Genomic DNA, 15082 nt, shown 5'->3' on the forward strand with positions numbered 1-15082 from the left:
ATATTTAGACGTTATAAAAAAATGTAACAGTGAAGGGTTTTTCTATTTTGTTATAACAAATTCATGTGTTTGGGATATTGATAGAGTAATCCGTAATAAATTAGTAGTAGTATTATTTATAAAAGAGTCTGAGAAGTAGGCAGGGAGAGGTGTAGGCTGTAGTTCTTTATAGAGGTGCCTCGATTTTCGTTCCGACCCTCTCCTTTCATTTCGTTTCTCAGTTTTGTGGCAGCGCAGCTGGCACCACCTGTGGACATGAGAGAGAGAAACGCCTCACAGATACACTACTACATTTTTCTTTCCTTTTTTCCGCCAAGTATTTGTCAATACATATTGCATAATGGAAATGCCTTTCATTCTTACTGCAATGTATTTAAATTTTACGACAACTTGTTTGTGGAGAGGCATATCGGAAATAACTTTATGACTAATAAATAACCTATATAGGAAAAATATTATAATTTTTATTTGTGAAAGATATTAATAATCAATAATGAAGAAAAAAAATATTTAAATTACTATTTGAAAAAAATCATTACACCAATTATAAAAATTACATAAAAAACCAGGGCATATGTTTTCACGCTATGTCTTCAATTTGTGCCCCAAAAAGTTTTTGATACGCCCTCCCGAGACTCGTCACAAAAAAACATTTCTGGAAACACTGGTTACAACCATAATGACTAAATCTATGCAAGATTACTTTGAACTTCCAATACTAATTGGAAGTACTCATTCGATCACTCAAAATTTTAGGCACCTATTGGCCTACTTGAACAAACAATGAATATACAACTCTACCAACAGTTGTGACTTGACAGGGTAAATCTCATTTATGAAATTAGACTATAAACCAAATGAACAATGATTCGAACAAGTACAACAAGAAAATCCTGTCTTGTAATCTAAATATAGTTAAAGAATGAAAAAATTATGAGCAACTATGATGAATTTTGCATCGATAACACTAATTATCATTCATCATCAAAGTTCTCTATATTTCCTTTGGTGTGAAATCGAGCATGGAGAGGTCTAGGAGCCCTCTGTTTTCTGTCATATCCTCTTACCACCATGAAACCTGTAAGGAGAATTAAGGTGAAAATACAAAAGACTACTTCAGAAAATATTTCTCGTCACATTTATCCATCTATACACATAAAGGCAACTGTGAATTACGGTTGTGATATTTGACTTGACCTTTTTAGGAAACGTAACATCATCAAATCCAACACTATAGGTGAACAACACTAAAGTGCCTTCTCTTTTGTTTCTGATTTTATCATAGTTAAGGATTTCCTTTGCTAGATTCCGTATGACACCTTTGATTCGAAGGTTTGTAGAATGTGCAAAGGTAGGGTGTAAGATTAACGTACATCCTAACCTCCGCAAACCTACTAGGTTTGTTGTTGATCATATATAATGTGCAATCTGTTTTAGCCAAGACTTACTTTCATTTTTTTTACTAGACTTCTGACCGTTCTTCATAGTTCTATCTGGTATAGAGGTGTAAAAAATGAACCCGGTTATGCATAACCCATCCATAATTTTAAAAATTGACCTCAATATAATTTGAATTTAGCTCAATCTCAACTCATTCAAGCATTAACCCATTTAAAGAGAATTCTTAATTGAGTCCAATTGAATCTCCAATTTCAACATGTCTTAAGACTCTTTATTTTCATCGATGTAATGTATCCTTTTAGGATTTAACTATCCATGTGTAACTTCTTTTTTTAAATTTTTATGAGTTGAAATTCAAGTTGTGGTTATAAAACTTAAAAAAGAATATATAAAAAATATTGAGATTTAGAGGGTCAAATTGGCGGGTCAAGACCTAACCCATTTTAAAGCCCATTTAGCTTAAGTAAACTTGGACGGGTTAGGAACCAACCCAATTTCTATTTTAGCCCAATCCGCTCATTTGATACTCCTAATCTAGCATATTAAGTTCAAAATATGAAGGTATAGACATTCCTAAGAAAAAAGATTTGTGAAGGTATAAAATCTCTTAAAATGGAAATATCTTCTTTCAATTTTATATACAAAAGAGACTATCCACATACCTTTCCAAAAACATTTCTGAATATCCCTTGTTGACAAGCCTGGTTTTGATATTATGAGTAATATTAGTATATATGAAGTCAAATCTGATAAAACATTATATCATATAAAAGTAAAATATAACAAGCAACAATATAATTTACCTTTTACAATGGACGAAACTGAAGTTCCGCAGTATAGAGTTGTCACTCTCAAATTCCATATGGAGGCTCTTGCAACGGGAATTGGATTTAGGCTCGACTCATGATCAGCGAAAACCTGGTATACAAAAAAATTGATTTGTGAGTGGGCTGTAACACAACAAACTAGTTACCCATACTAGACAATAACACGATCTGATTACCTCGTTGATCTGGAAGTAAGTCCCATTCAGTGGAAAACTTCCCCTATTTGCCGTCCGACATGGAATCTATAAATTCATGGATATATGTATTCATCTAAATAAAGAAACTCTTAGGAAACAATATGAAATGAGACATTTATGATTCACTTACCAAAATCGTCCCATAGATTATTTGATCTTTTGGGAAGTAATTTTTATTGTCCGAACATTTCTCTGAATCATAAAGCTCTAATTCATTGGAGCTAGAATCTTTTCCATTTTTTTCCTGTTTATGCACAACTTGCTCTAAAAGTTATAAAATAATTGTTAGTTCAAACTGTATATGGCCAGAAACATGATTAAAAGAGAATTTTTATAGAAACATTTATACTAAGCATATCCACAAATGACAAATACTTTTTTACCTGTTTGGCTGATGGCAAGAAGGTAAGGACAATCGTCATCAGGCTCCCGTTTCTCAAACTGCAAAGAAATAACATTAATAAATATAGTTGCAGTGAAGAAAATTTGATAGGATGGGATGTATAAGAGATTACCCCACTCAAAAGAGGATGATCATCTGGAAGCTCATACCTGCAATAGACCAATTGTGTGGGTTTATTATACACGTGGGACATACTATTTACTTATGCTATAAGCATATAATTCAGTAACTTTAGATATTTGATACACAAAAAGACGGATTAAGTATTACTGTTACTAACACTAAGTGCTCAGTCCTAAGTCGAGTCTCCGTCTTCAATTTACGAGCAGGACGTGCAGCAGATTTTGGATTCAAAAGAACCAAGGCTTTGGACACTTCTTCATCACTTTGCAATTTACTGATCTCATCAACAAAGCTCAACACAATTTCTTTGAAGTCTTTATTGGACTTGTCAATGAAGCTCAAAATATTTTCTCCAAAAGCTTTAGTGTTGAGTTTGATGGTAGGAATCTCCTGTTCATGCTCTGCCTCATAAGAGAAGTCTTCAATGTCTTGTTCCAGTAATTCTAGAGGTCTGTGCTCTGGAGATTCTGGCATTTCTACGATAGGCTCATACTGTTGAGTCTGGAAGCTGGACTGCGAGAAGCTTTCGCTAGAATGGGGCAAATTTGGTAACGACACACACATGTTTAAGACGTCATCAACTGTATCAGGTTGCTTAGAGTCAGCCTCTCCTTTCTGTTGTGGTCCTGGGAGGCGAAGCCTAGTACTGTATATTGCAAAATTTATAAATATTGTAATGCACAAGGATGAATTTGTCTTTTTCTTGGAATATTGAGTATTCAATGTCGAAAAAATCAAGTGTCTTGTGGAATGTCAGATATTTCATATAATAAACAGATTATTGTGAGGCCTAGATATAAATTTAATTGGAAAAGATATATATATTATTTTATTTTTATAAGCAGTAATCTGATGCAAACCTTGCAAATGCACTAGCAAAATGCCTGCAGTCGCCTCTCAATGGGCAGGCATCACAGTTTGGCTTTTTCTTTGTACAGAAGACCTGTGTGATATTGACGAAAATTCTTATGCTTACAATAAAACTAATCAAATTATCGTATCATTGACTATTGAGTGCAAATCTGACCTTTCCGAATGTGATCATGTGATAATGCAATTCATATCTGCCAAGCATACCAACTTAATGAGCAGAAGAATTTCTAGGACAATTTTTCAGTTACAACAAATCCATTGAACAAGAAAGCTCCAGAGAAAATGAAAATGCTTACAGTGTTGACACATCAAGTTCGCATAAACGTGGCCAAAGGTACTTTTGTATGGAACTCTCCAGGGGGAACCTAATTGAAAACAAAATCAACAATTAATATATAATAGATCGAACATACCAACACTAAATAGAATTTATTCAATACATACTTTTCCAAAAGATGCATTTGGAGCCCATCAGGTAATGGTTGCAAAGGGACCCATCCTAGACGTACTACTATCCGAGCAACATTTATGTCAACCTTCAACCAAAAGTATAGTTAAATAAGAAAAATCCAGTATGCCGAGATTCCGAAGGCCCAACGAAAGTGGATAACCACTATATGCTGAATACTTACAGGGAAGGAATGATGTCGAAGTGACAAAAGTCGAATGCAATCCGTGCTCTTCGGCCCAAGCCCATAAATACTCAATAAATATTCTCTGAACAGAAGCAAGATAATAAAAGAATGCTCTATGATATATTAGCTTTTAAATATCACGATGACCATAACTTTGACTAAATAATTTATATTCTTACTTCACATCCTCCTTCGGGACATCTCTTAACCACTCAAGGTCAACGCTTCCATGATGTTCAAACGATCGATTAAGAAAATTCTGCAAAGTCCGCCAACTAATTGGTTAAGAGACCTTACTCCCAATATAGTACACACTCATAACATATTAAGAAATATATTATATATCCATAAATATTTGAATTTGAACCTAGTGTTATTATATTACCTAGTTCAGGTTATTATAGGAACCTATACATTTCAAATATTGGATTCACGACTCAATACAATCAATGGCCTCTACCAAAACATAATAATAAATCACAAATATCATTAATAAAATTCATGTGTTTTATTTGAAATTCACTCTTTTAATATCTTTGGATGCAAAGCTATGAAGTTATCCTTTCAAGGATTCATTCATTCAATATTTCTTTTCATAGACAAAAGAAAATAATTGATTTAGAAAAGTTGAGTTTAAAATAGTATATAACACCGTCATAAATAGAAAACAGAATAAAAACAAGTGTGGGAACAAGAAAAAATAAAACAATGTGGTAGGTTTATGTAATTAATGAGAATTTCGACAACCTAAACTAAAACTAAAAAATGGAAAAGCTTTACTTATGATCTTTTTTTTTTTGTATATTATATATAATTACATACCATTTTCAAGTATTTAAAAAAATTATAATTCTCTTTTATAATGACACAGGAATGCACTAACTTTTTTTCAATATTATCAAATTTTATTTCAAAATCTGAAGTTACAATTAATTTTATTTGTTCAGAAAGAGTCCTCTTTATTATTACAAAGTTACAACTGATATGTAGAAATTTTATTATTTCTTTATACATTATGACATTAGGAATGTAGTAAATTTTCTTTTCAAATTTTAATTGTTCGTTGTTATTTTTGTTTCTATTTTAAAAATAATTAAAATAGGGAAAACAAAAAGCAGAAACTATTAGGGATATAATATTTTTATCAATTATTGTAGACATATTGATGTAACATATTTCTTTTTGCTTATGTTTCTTTTCTAGGTAAAGAAAAAAAATCAATTAATCAACTCTACGGTACATCATTCGTAAAATCATAAATGAAATGAGAGAAGTCAAACGAGTGTACCTTAATTTTTGCAGCAAGAACATTACCCTGTCCTCGACATTTAATTTGTTCAAAAATTTTTTTAACATCAGCATGTCTAACAGCTTCCCAATTAACCGAATCCCTGTTACTTTCAGTGGAACCAGTATATGTTCCAGTAGAATAGGCTTTCCTCAATCTATCCCAATCAAATTCTCTCTTTGGCAATTTATTTTTCTCTCTCGACATCTCGTCGGGCAAATCACCTGTTTCATTTACTAAATCGCAACTCTTAGCAAAGCTTATCACTTCTGGGTTACCACAATTGGCTGAAGACTGACTTCCACATGTACTTTCATTTCCAATATTTTCTTCTTGCATACTTTCTGACGTATTTGACACAAAAATTTCATCTGAATCTGGCAATACATGTGTAATCGCTAGAGCTTGTTCTTGTTGTGTAGTCATTTCTTGACTATTTTGAAGTGGGAACGCTGAAGCAAGAAGCATGAAGGCATTGCTGCATAGGATACAACAAGATTGTTTACACTCTACCGAATGAGAAAAATATGAGGATATAACACAATAAAGTTTACCTCGAAAGATAATCTGACACGTTTTGTGTTAGGAAAACGCCAACCACAGAGTCTACCACTGACCCTTTCCATGGAGAAAAAGTCCTTTTCCCTGTAAATAGATTTTTAGCATGGTAAAAGTTTAGCATAAAAATAGAAGTATTGAATTACTTGTAAAAGAGAAATTCTTGAGTTGTACCTAAGACGAGACACATGCGGGCAATGAATGAGGCTGCTCTTCCTTTAAATAATTCTCTTTGTTCCTTCCACCATATTTTCTTCTTTTCATCCGGCTCCTCGTCAATTCCACCATTTTCTATGAGTTGTTCCCACACTCGCTCTGATTCACTATCAAGATCAACCTTGGGCAATTCTTTGGCTTTGCGCTTTTGAACAATCATTGAACCATCAAGATTCCGCAAGACAAGCTGGTCATCATTAAACTTGGGCAATTTTTTGGCTTTGCGCTTTTGAACAATCATTGAACCATCAGGATTCCTCAAGACAAGCTGGTCATCATTAACCCTGGGCAATTCTTTGGCTTTGGGATTTTGAACGATCATTGAACCATCAGGATTCCTCAAGACAAGCTGGTCATTATTGTTGCTGGTTGTTCTTTTCTTTTTATAAGTTCTCGTATCACCAATCTTTATTTTTTTAAAAATCCGAATAATTGCTGCAACGGTGATTATCTTTGTTGAACCTGCAAAATTTCATTCAAGGTTATATAGTACAAATATTATGACAAGTACAAAAAGGAAAAATGCATGTCTAAGTGGATTACGCTTTGTTTTAGGCAGCAGATTCTCATGTTGTGTGTATTCCTGAATTTCACTGCAAGTTGATTTATTTGTTCTAGGCAATAAATCTTCATGTTGGGGGCACTCTTCAATATCATTGCGACCTGATTTATCTGTTTGGGGCCACGAACCTTCATGTTGCGAGCATTCCTGAATTTCATTGCAAGCACTTATTTGAGACCACTTATCTACAAAAGATTCAAACCCATTGATTGCACTTAAACCTGACTTAAGGCAGAGAGGATCTAGAATAGCAGTTGATCTTTTGCAATTCTTAGATCTCTTTCTTTTGGACGTGACTAGTGGAGACAAAGTCAAGGCGTTCATGGGCAGACTTGGTCCTAGTTCTGTATTTTCTTCCCTGCATGCAGACAAAGGTAATGGTTCTAGTTTTGTATATTCTTCCCTGTGAGCAGACTTGGTCCTCTTAGGATGGATTAATCTCCTCCTACGAGACTTAACCATAGGGGACAAGCTGAACACACACTCAAAAGATTCTATATCAGCCATTGCAGCTGCAATTTGATTCTTGTTAGGTAGGACCATTACAACAAAATGTGATCTAAATTTTCCTTTCTTCCCCGATTTCATATTTGAAAAACATGTATTTTTAGCACCATTAACAATTTCAAAATCCCTCCTGGTAACCCTCTTGCAAATTGTAAAAGAGCTCTTTGAAGTCACTTTGCTCTTTGTATTAGTATCCAGTGGATTCCAGCCTTTGTCTGCATAATCAGCAGTGCCAATGTTATTTGATGTCCTGTAACTTTCCAGAAAATCAAGCCGAGAACCACCTTTTTCTTGGGATTTATGGTCATTCTGGGAGGTCGTTTCATTTCCTGCCAAAGGCACGGCGCCAGTGTTTCCTATTGTCCTCCTTTTATAAACTTTCACAGAATGATCCCGACAAGCCGAGATTGTTCCATGGTTGTTCGGGTAGACGTGAGCTTCATTTCCTGCCAAGGGCATCAAATCTATTTGAGTTTTCCTCCTTTCATAAACTTTCAGAAAATGATGCTGACAGGCTCTCTGATCATCCTGGTAGATACTAGGATCATTTCCTGCCACAGATATGGTGCCAATGTGAATTTGAATAGAAAGATAAATTCCAAAAATTCTTTGAGAATAAAAAGATTTTCAGCAAAAATATAAATAAAAATTTGGTTACCTTGGTTGGGTTGGGACTCTGCCTCTAAATTATCTTCTAAGCCAATGGAGCTATTTGTATCAACTGCCTGCTCATTAAAACCGTCCAATGGATTTGTCAAGAATTTGTTGTAACTTTGAGTTACATGATTTCTAATCACTACTGCTGCTTCTATGGATAAAAAATCGTTCTCATTTTCCAAGTTGAAAGGGAGAGATCGTTTACATGACTTCGAAACATGTCCAAAATCTGTAAGAATATCGTGCTCAAGATCTGGTGGACTTATTGCTGAGAGAGCATGCTCAAGAGTTTCTGGTTGAGGAGTTGAAACCTGTAGGACCAGCGATCCGGGAATAGTTTCTGGAATCTTACTATTAGGTGTTTGCATATAAGCATCTCCTGATAAATCAACTGAAACTTTGTCGTGGTCCTTTTCTATCTTCTTCTTTGTCTTGGCACTGACCTTAGAGTTACCTGATTTTGGAATTGAAGGCTTTATCTTAGGCTTTGGAGTCTTTTTGGGCTTACTTTCATCAAAGATTTTGGGTGTGTGTTTTCTCATTCTTGGTTTCTTCAGTGGTCTTTCATTCATGTCTACGCTACCACATTGTTTCTTTCGTGGGTTAGCCTTTGTCATAGGAGTTGAAGGAGCCACTGTCGCAGATTCAGAACCACCATCCAAATGTCTACTTAGAAATTCGCTCCTCCCTCCGATAACATCAGAAACCTCCTCATCCTTTTTTTGGCTGTTATCTGCAAAAATGTTTGTAAGACGATTAAGTGGACTTGAACTTAATGCAGATCTGGACATTAGAAAATTGATAGTGGTTTAGTTGGTGTCTAATTACGTCAATTATTTTTTTAGTACATCAGATATGGTTAGTTCGTGATTCCAATATTAGAAATACAGGGGGGAAAGTAAATGATCAAGAAGGAACGCACGAGTAACATCATGTAATTAGTGCTCAAGTAAGTAAAATCAAGCAACCAAGTGCAGCATTACAGTTAGTTCTACCATTGCAATGCTACTCTTCCAGTGGTTATTGTAGTAAATGGTACCATGAGGTTCGGCAGTATTATCTTTACAGAGTTTCCATTGTTATTTGCAGTATCACTCCTTTTAGATAGTTCACCGTTATGCTTTTACTTATTCTGTTATACTGAGCCTCGTAAATGTGTGACTTGGTTGAAATGCTATTCCTTATTCTTACTGATTTCCTCCCTTTCTCACTTCATAGCTTTATTTTGCATTAGGTTCATTTGTAGTAATTGCTACAGTTATTATATACTCATATTCAACTATGATCACTAAGCTCAACTAAATTCTTTTGAATCTGAGAAATTACTCCTAGATGCTGCACGTACTTAACAAACATTATACGGGACTAGTCAACAAATTACTTCATTGTTAACTACATGAATTTACTAAAAACGCCAATAAAACATGAAAAACCCATCATACTGAATCCATGATGAAATAGAACTATGTTATGCATTGACCATACAAAAGAATATTTACACAAGTAGGTTACAATTTATAGGTCAGTTTCAACTAAGATAAACCATCCATTGATAACCTGATAAACACAATTAACTACAACAGTTATAAGAATAGTAAAAATAATTACACTAACTTACATGAACTATTTGTGGACCAAAAATTGTTCAAGCCAGCATTGATAGAGTTAAATTCTGTTGCTGCTGGTATGCACTTGGAGGGTGTTATTGGTGTAAAAAAAACTGTTTTCTCCAACTCTTCCTGGTCTGCATTGCCCAGTTCCATCCCTATTTCAGTAACACAAAAACCCATCAGAATTAAACCCCAAAAATACAGCAAAAACAAATTAGTCATTTCAATTAGAGATCAAGCCAAAATTAAACCAATTTTTCGTCTCTACAACAATTCAATTTGCTTTTTTGGCCAAAAAGATTGAAATTTATTGCTACTTGAAGATAAACCAATTCATGAAATTCTCCGAGGAACAGGAATTATGGAAAGAGAAAAAGAAAAATTGCAGAATTAGCAAAAACATACCTGATTTTCCACAGTAAAGAATGGAGGTGGATGTGAGAATGGCGCAGTAAAAGATGTAGGGTTAAAACAATTTAACTTCTATCCAACGACTAAACTTTTTAACCGTATAGCCTGAAATTAAGTACTACTAACCAACGGCAAAGCTTTGTTTATTTTGGTTTTCTATCTGCTATCTGGTATATGATATATATATACATATTTATTTAGGTTTTCCGTTATGTTTTACTTCTAACTGAGAGTCTGAATGAATAGTTACCGTTGATATTATTGGCATGATTTATTAGCTTTACTGGGTATGTTATTATTATTATTATCAAGTAAAAGTGTAATTATCATTATTGATATGTTTTATTTCATCTGAGAGTCTATTAAATTTTACTGGATATAAAACACTTTCTAATAGAGACGACAATGATAACCGTAATTATTATCATGTAAAATCTAATCGTCGTAGAATTATTAAACTTTACTGGGTATAAAACACTTTCCAACAGAGACAATAACAACAACCATTATTATTATCATGTAAAATCTAATCGTCATTATTGGTATGTTTTAATTCAATTGGCAGTCCATTATACTTCACTGAATATAAAATACTTTCTAACAAAAACGATGATAATAAGTAATAACTATGTTAAATTGTTGTCATCTATAAAACGCTTTCTAACAAAGACAACGACTATTTTTTTAAAAGCTTAACGTATTTTTATAAATAAATATATTTAAATCAAATTATACAATAAAATTAACCGTTGATGTGATAGGTAGCTTTCCCCAATTTTTCATCTATATTTTATATCCAATTCTACATTACAAAACTATTTTCCCAAAAAAAAAAAATTATTTTCCCCGTAAGGAAATATATCATTCCAGAATTTAGTTTTAAAAGGTACTTAACATGATTATGATAATACATTATTTTTGGGCTAATTTCAAGTACGTAATAAAGTAATTAGTTTATAATAAAAATAAAATTGTCTTTATTTACATAAAAACTAATCAAAAGTTACAGAAAATATAGACTTACAATATATACATTATGATACACTCAAAAGGTGAATAGCTTAATTATATATGAAATATACATTGACTAGACATAAATATACACTAATTATACGTAAAGATTCGATTTTGAGTTTATTATGATACACTCAAAAGGTGAATATAGCTTAATTATATATGAAATATACATTGACTACACATAAATATACACTAATTATACGTAAAGATTCAATTTTGATAAACTCAAAATCGCCTCTAAACAGTCCTAAAATTTAGATATGAAATCCACTTGGTGAATTTCATATATAAATTCATTCGAAATGAATTCAAATTTTGTTTTATTTTTTAAAAAGACAAGAAGAAGAAGAATGAAGAAAAAGTTATATATAGGTCGTGATGTGTCTTGAGATGAGTCCTTCTAGTAGGGAAGCCGCTCCCCGGTCGTTACTTCAAAGATGGATAGTCAACCAATTATATCTTTTCCTTTGCCAAATACAACTGTAGAAGTATCAATGCAAGAGGTGTTGCCTAGAGCACGAACAACGGTGTAATAACCATCAGCAAATCAGAACTACACTTAAGTCAAAGATAAAACTTCATGCAGTTATGCAGTATATTTAGCAAACTTGTTTCAGGGTGAGGCGATATGTCTCTAACAGTAACACTTTTCTGTACAGTGAATTGAAGCTGAGCATTAGGTAGTGGAGTAAGAGAACCACCAAGGAGAATTTTGGTGCTGATCAATTGTTGATATGTTGTCCGATGTTGTAGATAAAGTGCTTCTTTTTTGTCTGATGAGAGTTGTTTATATATACTATATAACCTATTATTAATAATGCATTGGCGTGCCTTTTCTTGTGAGGACAACGCTAGAGAGATGGCTTTTTTATCCATCGACACACCTATAAGAGAAAACATGTGTAATTAGGCCAACAAATTTCCAGACCACCACAAGTAAAGAAATTTGAGAAAGCAATATTACGATAGAATAGTAGAGTAACAATTTTCATTCAGCCTTGTTAATCATTATGCACATTTTAATAGGAAAATGATTTTTAGCCGTTGAAATAGCTTAATTTGACCTGACACATATATCGACCTTTAGTTTTATGTAGTATGATGTAGAGTGAGAAGTCATACTCATGGGCTTTGTTAGTTGTGGAGATGTTGGGCACACCTCAATTTTCATGAGGTTTTCTGGGTTTGGAGAAGATTTAATTACTTTTGAATGACTTAAAACTGGTCGATCTTGAGAGGCACGTCTTTAGGTATAATAGGGAGATAGATTTATCACTTTTTCCTATTGTGTCTTGCTTACTTTAATTAACATTTTGAATTAATAATGCTGGAGTTGCTAATGTTCTTTTGTTTGATATCAAACAGAGATAACAAATGATAAGATTGAAGCTTTAAGAGCAGTGATCAAGTTTGTGTTGCAGCAGTTGCTTGAGTCTTTGCTTCTTCTGGCAATACCTTATTAGCAATTGACAAAAGCAATGATCCCTTCACTACATCTCTAATCTTATATAGTAATACGTTAGAAAAGAAGTTATTACTTAAGAGGAAAACTTTACTAGAGTTAGCAGGAAGAAAATGTCTACTACCAACAACAACGTTGCTTGCCAAATTCAATTTCTTGTAGCTTTGGTTTTCAAGTAATAATGCTTTGTTTTGCCTGTAAGGTTACCTAGAAAACAGTTCTGGTATTGACAAAATCTACCACTTTGTTAGAATTTCTTTGCTCTGTCTGTTTATTCCAATAAGTAGTGTAAAGATTCAAATTTTATCAATGTTCTTCCTCTATCTTTGGTTTATTTTTCTTGTAACTTTTTGTATCCTTTGAAAATGACTGAAATTTTGACAATTAAGGTGAAAGGCTAAATCTTTTTAACTTCTGTGTGTTGTACCTATAAGAAAGATTTTTTAGAACTTGAATTTAATAAACCCTTACCTCCTCTGTTTTGGAAATGGAGAATTTTCACTCACATGCTAGTCTATTAAACCACTTTCCATTTATGTTAATCAGAGAGCAACACGAGTACACGACATACGCGAAATGTAAGAGTTGAAGTTTAGGAGTTCATTTAGAATCCACGATCAACACTATAGATCAGTAACGATTGAAGCAAAAAGTTTTTGGATGACTCAATCTCCATAAATGATGTTTTGTTTTACGCATTGAGATTCATAACATAAAACTCATCTATTAGAAGCAAAGGTAAATCAGAAAGCTGCTCTATGAAGTACTCAACAATATCTTTCCTCAACATACATCAAACACAAAGTCAGTAATTTTCTACGTAAACATATGTATGTAAACTATACGCACATATCAAGAACCTGCGTAGAACAAAGAAATAAATAGCAATTTAGCACTGTTTGCATTTGTAGGTAAGTAGGCAAGTAACTCATTAGTGTATGGTGGTCTAATTGCCTCCTTAGGGACAATAGATGAGTCCTCGAAACAGTTTGATTTTATTCTGGCAATAATTATCAGTTATACTTCTTTCTTTGGTATAAATTCATTCACACAGAACAAGAAAAAGATGAGCATTGAAATAAAAGCGAAAAAGATTCAAAGAAAAACTCCATTTGCTTTGGATAATGGAAGTGAAGAAATAAGTTCCATAGTAAGATTCCACATTCTCATAGGACATCCTTAGGTTGGATTACTTAAACTGCTTTATTTATTCCTAGAATACCAGATGCTGCTCTAACTGTTAACAGAACTCTCATAGGACATGATCTAGCAAGTGGCGAAGTTATCATATTTGAGGAAAATGTACTGACAAAGTTCATTCCAAGCAAAAAAAGAAGGAAATATCATTTTGAACAAGTTTATGCTTTCATTTTGAGAGGAAATTACTAATATAGAAATATATAATCAATTTTTACCAAAAAAGAGAGAAATCATTGAATAACGAAAAAACCAATATTATAGAGAGAAGTTGTTGAACAACAAAACAAGCCAAAATTATGTTCCAGCCAGAATCAGAAACTGGATTCACACATGCAATCACATGACATGCAGTAGCAAACCAGATGTTAATCAATAGGAACACATACATACGCGTTAACCCGCAAAAAAGGAGGAACTATGAATTCCTAAATCGGGGAAGGAGAGAACATCAACTACATAAAGAGAACTCAAATCAAAACCTAAAATTGAAAAGAAAAGCAGTTATGGAAGCGAGGGCAAATAAAGAAGATTGAGCTGAAAGTAAAGGTTTTCCAAGACTATTTCTAATAATGAAGCGAATGTATGTGCATCATCAACACAAATATTTGAGACTAAGAAGAAACGAAAATAAAAAGAAAAGCACAGATGAAATCGGTAATATTGAACAGAAAGAGGAAAAGAGCACTCACAAAGTATATAGGTCAGAGTGATTTTGGAAATCCAAATACGAAGAAGAAAATCATAAATTCAGATACAACTGTTTGTTGTTAAAGCATAGATGTTAAAACTGTGAGACCTCCAAATTCAAATAAAGAATAGTACAAAGAAATGTGTATTTCAGAGCACCGCTTGAAGACAAGAGCACGGAAATGACAAATCTAACCTCCAATAACGATCAAGAGTTGTCTGCTGTTGAGTTAATATAAAAATTATAAACATACTAACTATTGTTATTATTATTTTAAACTAGATAATCCAATGATTTAGGCCAACTTTAGTGTATTCATGATGTTTGCCCATGATTTCAGTGCAATCAGCTCTATTTTTTGTAATACTTATTTCATATTATTGCGAATAGTATTGTCAAAAAGAACTCGTGAAGACAAATTGTTATTTGTTCATGTTATGGTTGTTG

General features: G+C 33.1%; 1 protein-coding gene and 1 long non-coding RNA gene across 4 annotated transcripts; both read right to left on the reverse strand.

Annotated features, from left to right (window-relative positions):
- Positions 1-744: 744 nt before the first annotated feature.
- On the reverse strand, positions 745-10432 carry LOC107015285 (protein ROS1-like). Of its 3 annotated transcripts, none has more exons than XM_015215505.2 (21): positions 10263-10431; positions 9866-10012; positions 8249-8980; positions 7065-8141; positions 6480-6983; positions 6302-6392; positions 5748-6225; positions 4639-4718; positions 4457-4541; positions 4269-4360; positions 4121-4189; positions 3979-4015; positions 3812-3894; positions 3109-3597; positions 2941-2977; positions 2809-2866; positions 2556-2689; positions 2405-2470; positions 2205-2319; positions 2064-2102; positions 745-1078 (listed from the first exon to the last, which is right to left on the reverse strand). In XM_015215505.2, the coding sequence occupies exons 2-21, from the start codon at positions 10008-10010 to the stop codon at positions 975-977; spliced, it is 4515 nt and encodes a 1504-aa protein (XP_015070991.1). In that variant the 5' UTR covers positions 10011-10012; positions 10263-10431; the 3' UTR covers positions 745-974. The 3 variants fall into 3 exon arrangements, 2 of the variants coding, with proteins under 2 accessions (XP_015070991.1, XP_015070992.1); XM_015215506.2 differs by lacking the exon at positions 10263-10431 and adding an exon at positions 10109-10231; XR_003577474.1 differs by lacking the exons at positions 745-1078; positions 2064-2102; positions 2205-2319; positions 2405-2470 and having other exon boundaries at positions 2662-2689; positions 3099-3597; positions 10263-10432.
- A 1156-nt stretch (positions 10433-11588) lies between these two features.
- Positions 11589-14750, reverse strand: LOC114076454. Its single transcript, XR_003577388.1, has 2 exons — positions 14637-14750; positions 11589-12169 (listed from the first exon to the last, which is right to left on the reverse strand). It is a non-coding gene; the product is annotated as an uncharacterized LOC114076454 (long non-coding RNA).
- Between the last annotated feature and the right edge of the window lie 332 nt (positions 14751-15082).

This window comes from Solanum pennellii, chromosome 3 (genome assembly GCF_001406875.1).
Source record: "Solanum pennellii chromosome 3, SPENNV200".
Classification (NCBI taxonomy): Eukaryota; Viridiplantae; Streptophyta; class Magnoliopsida; order Solanales; family Solanaceae; genus Solanum; species Solanum pennellii.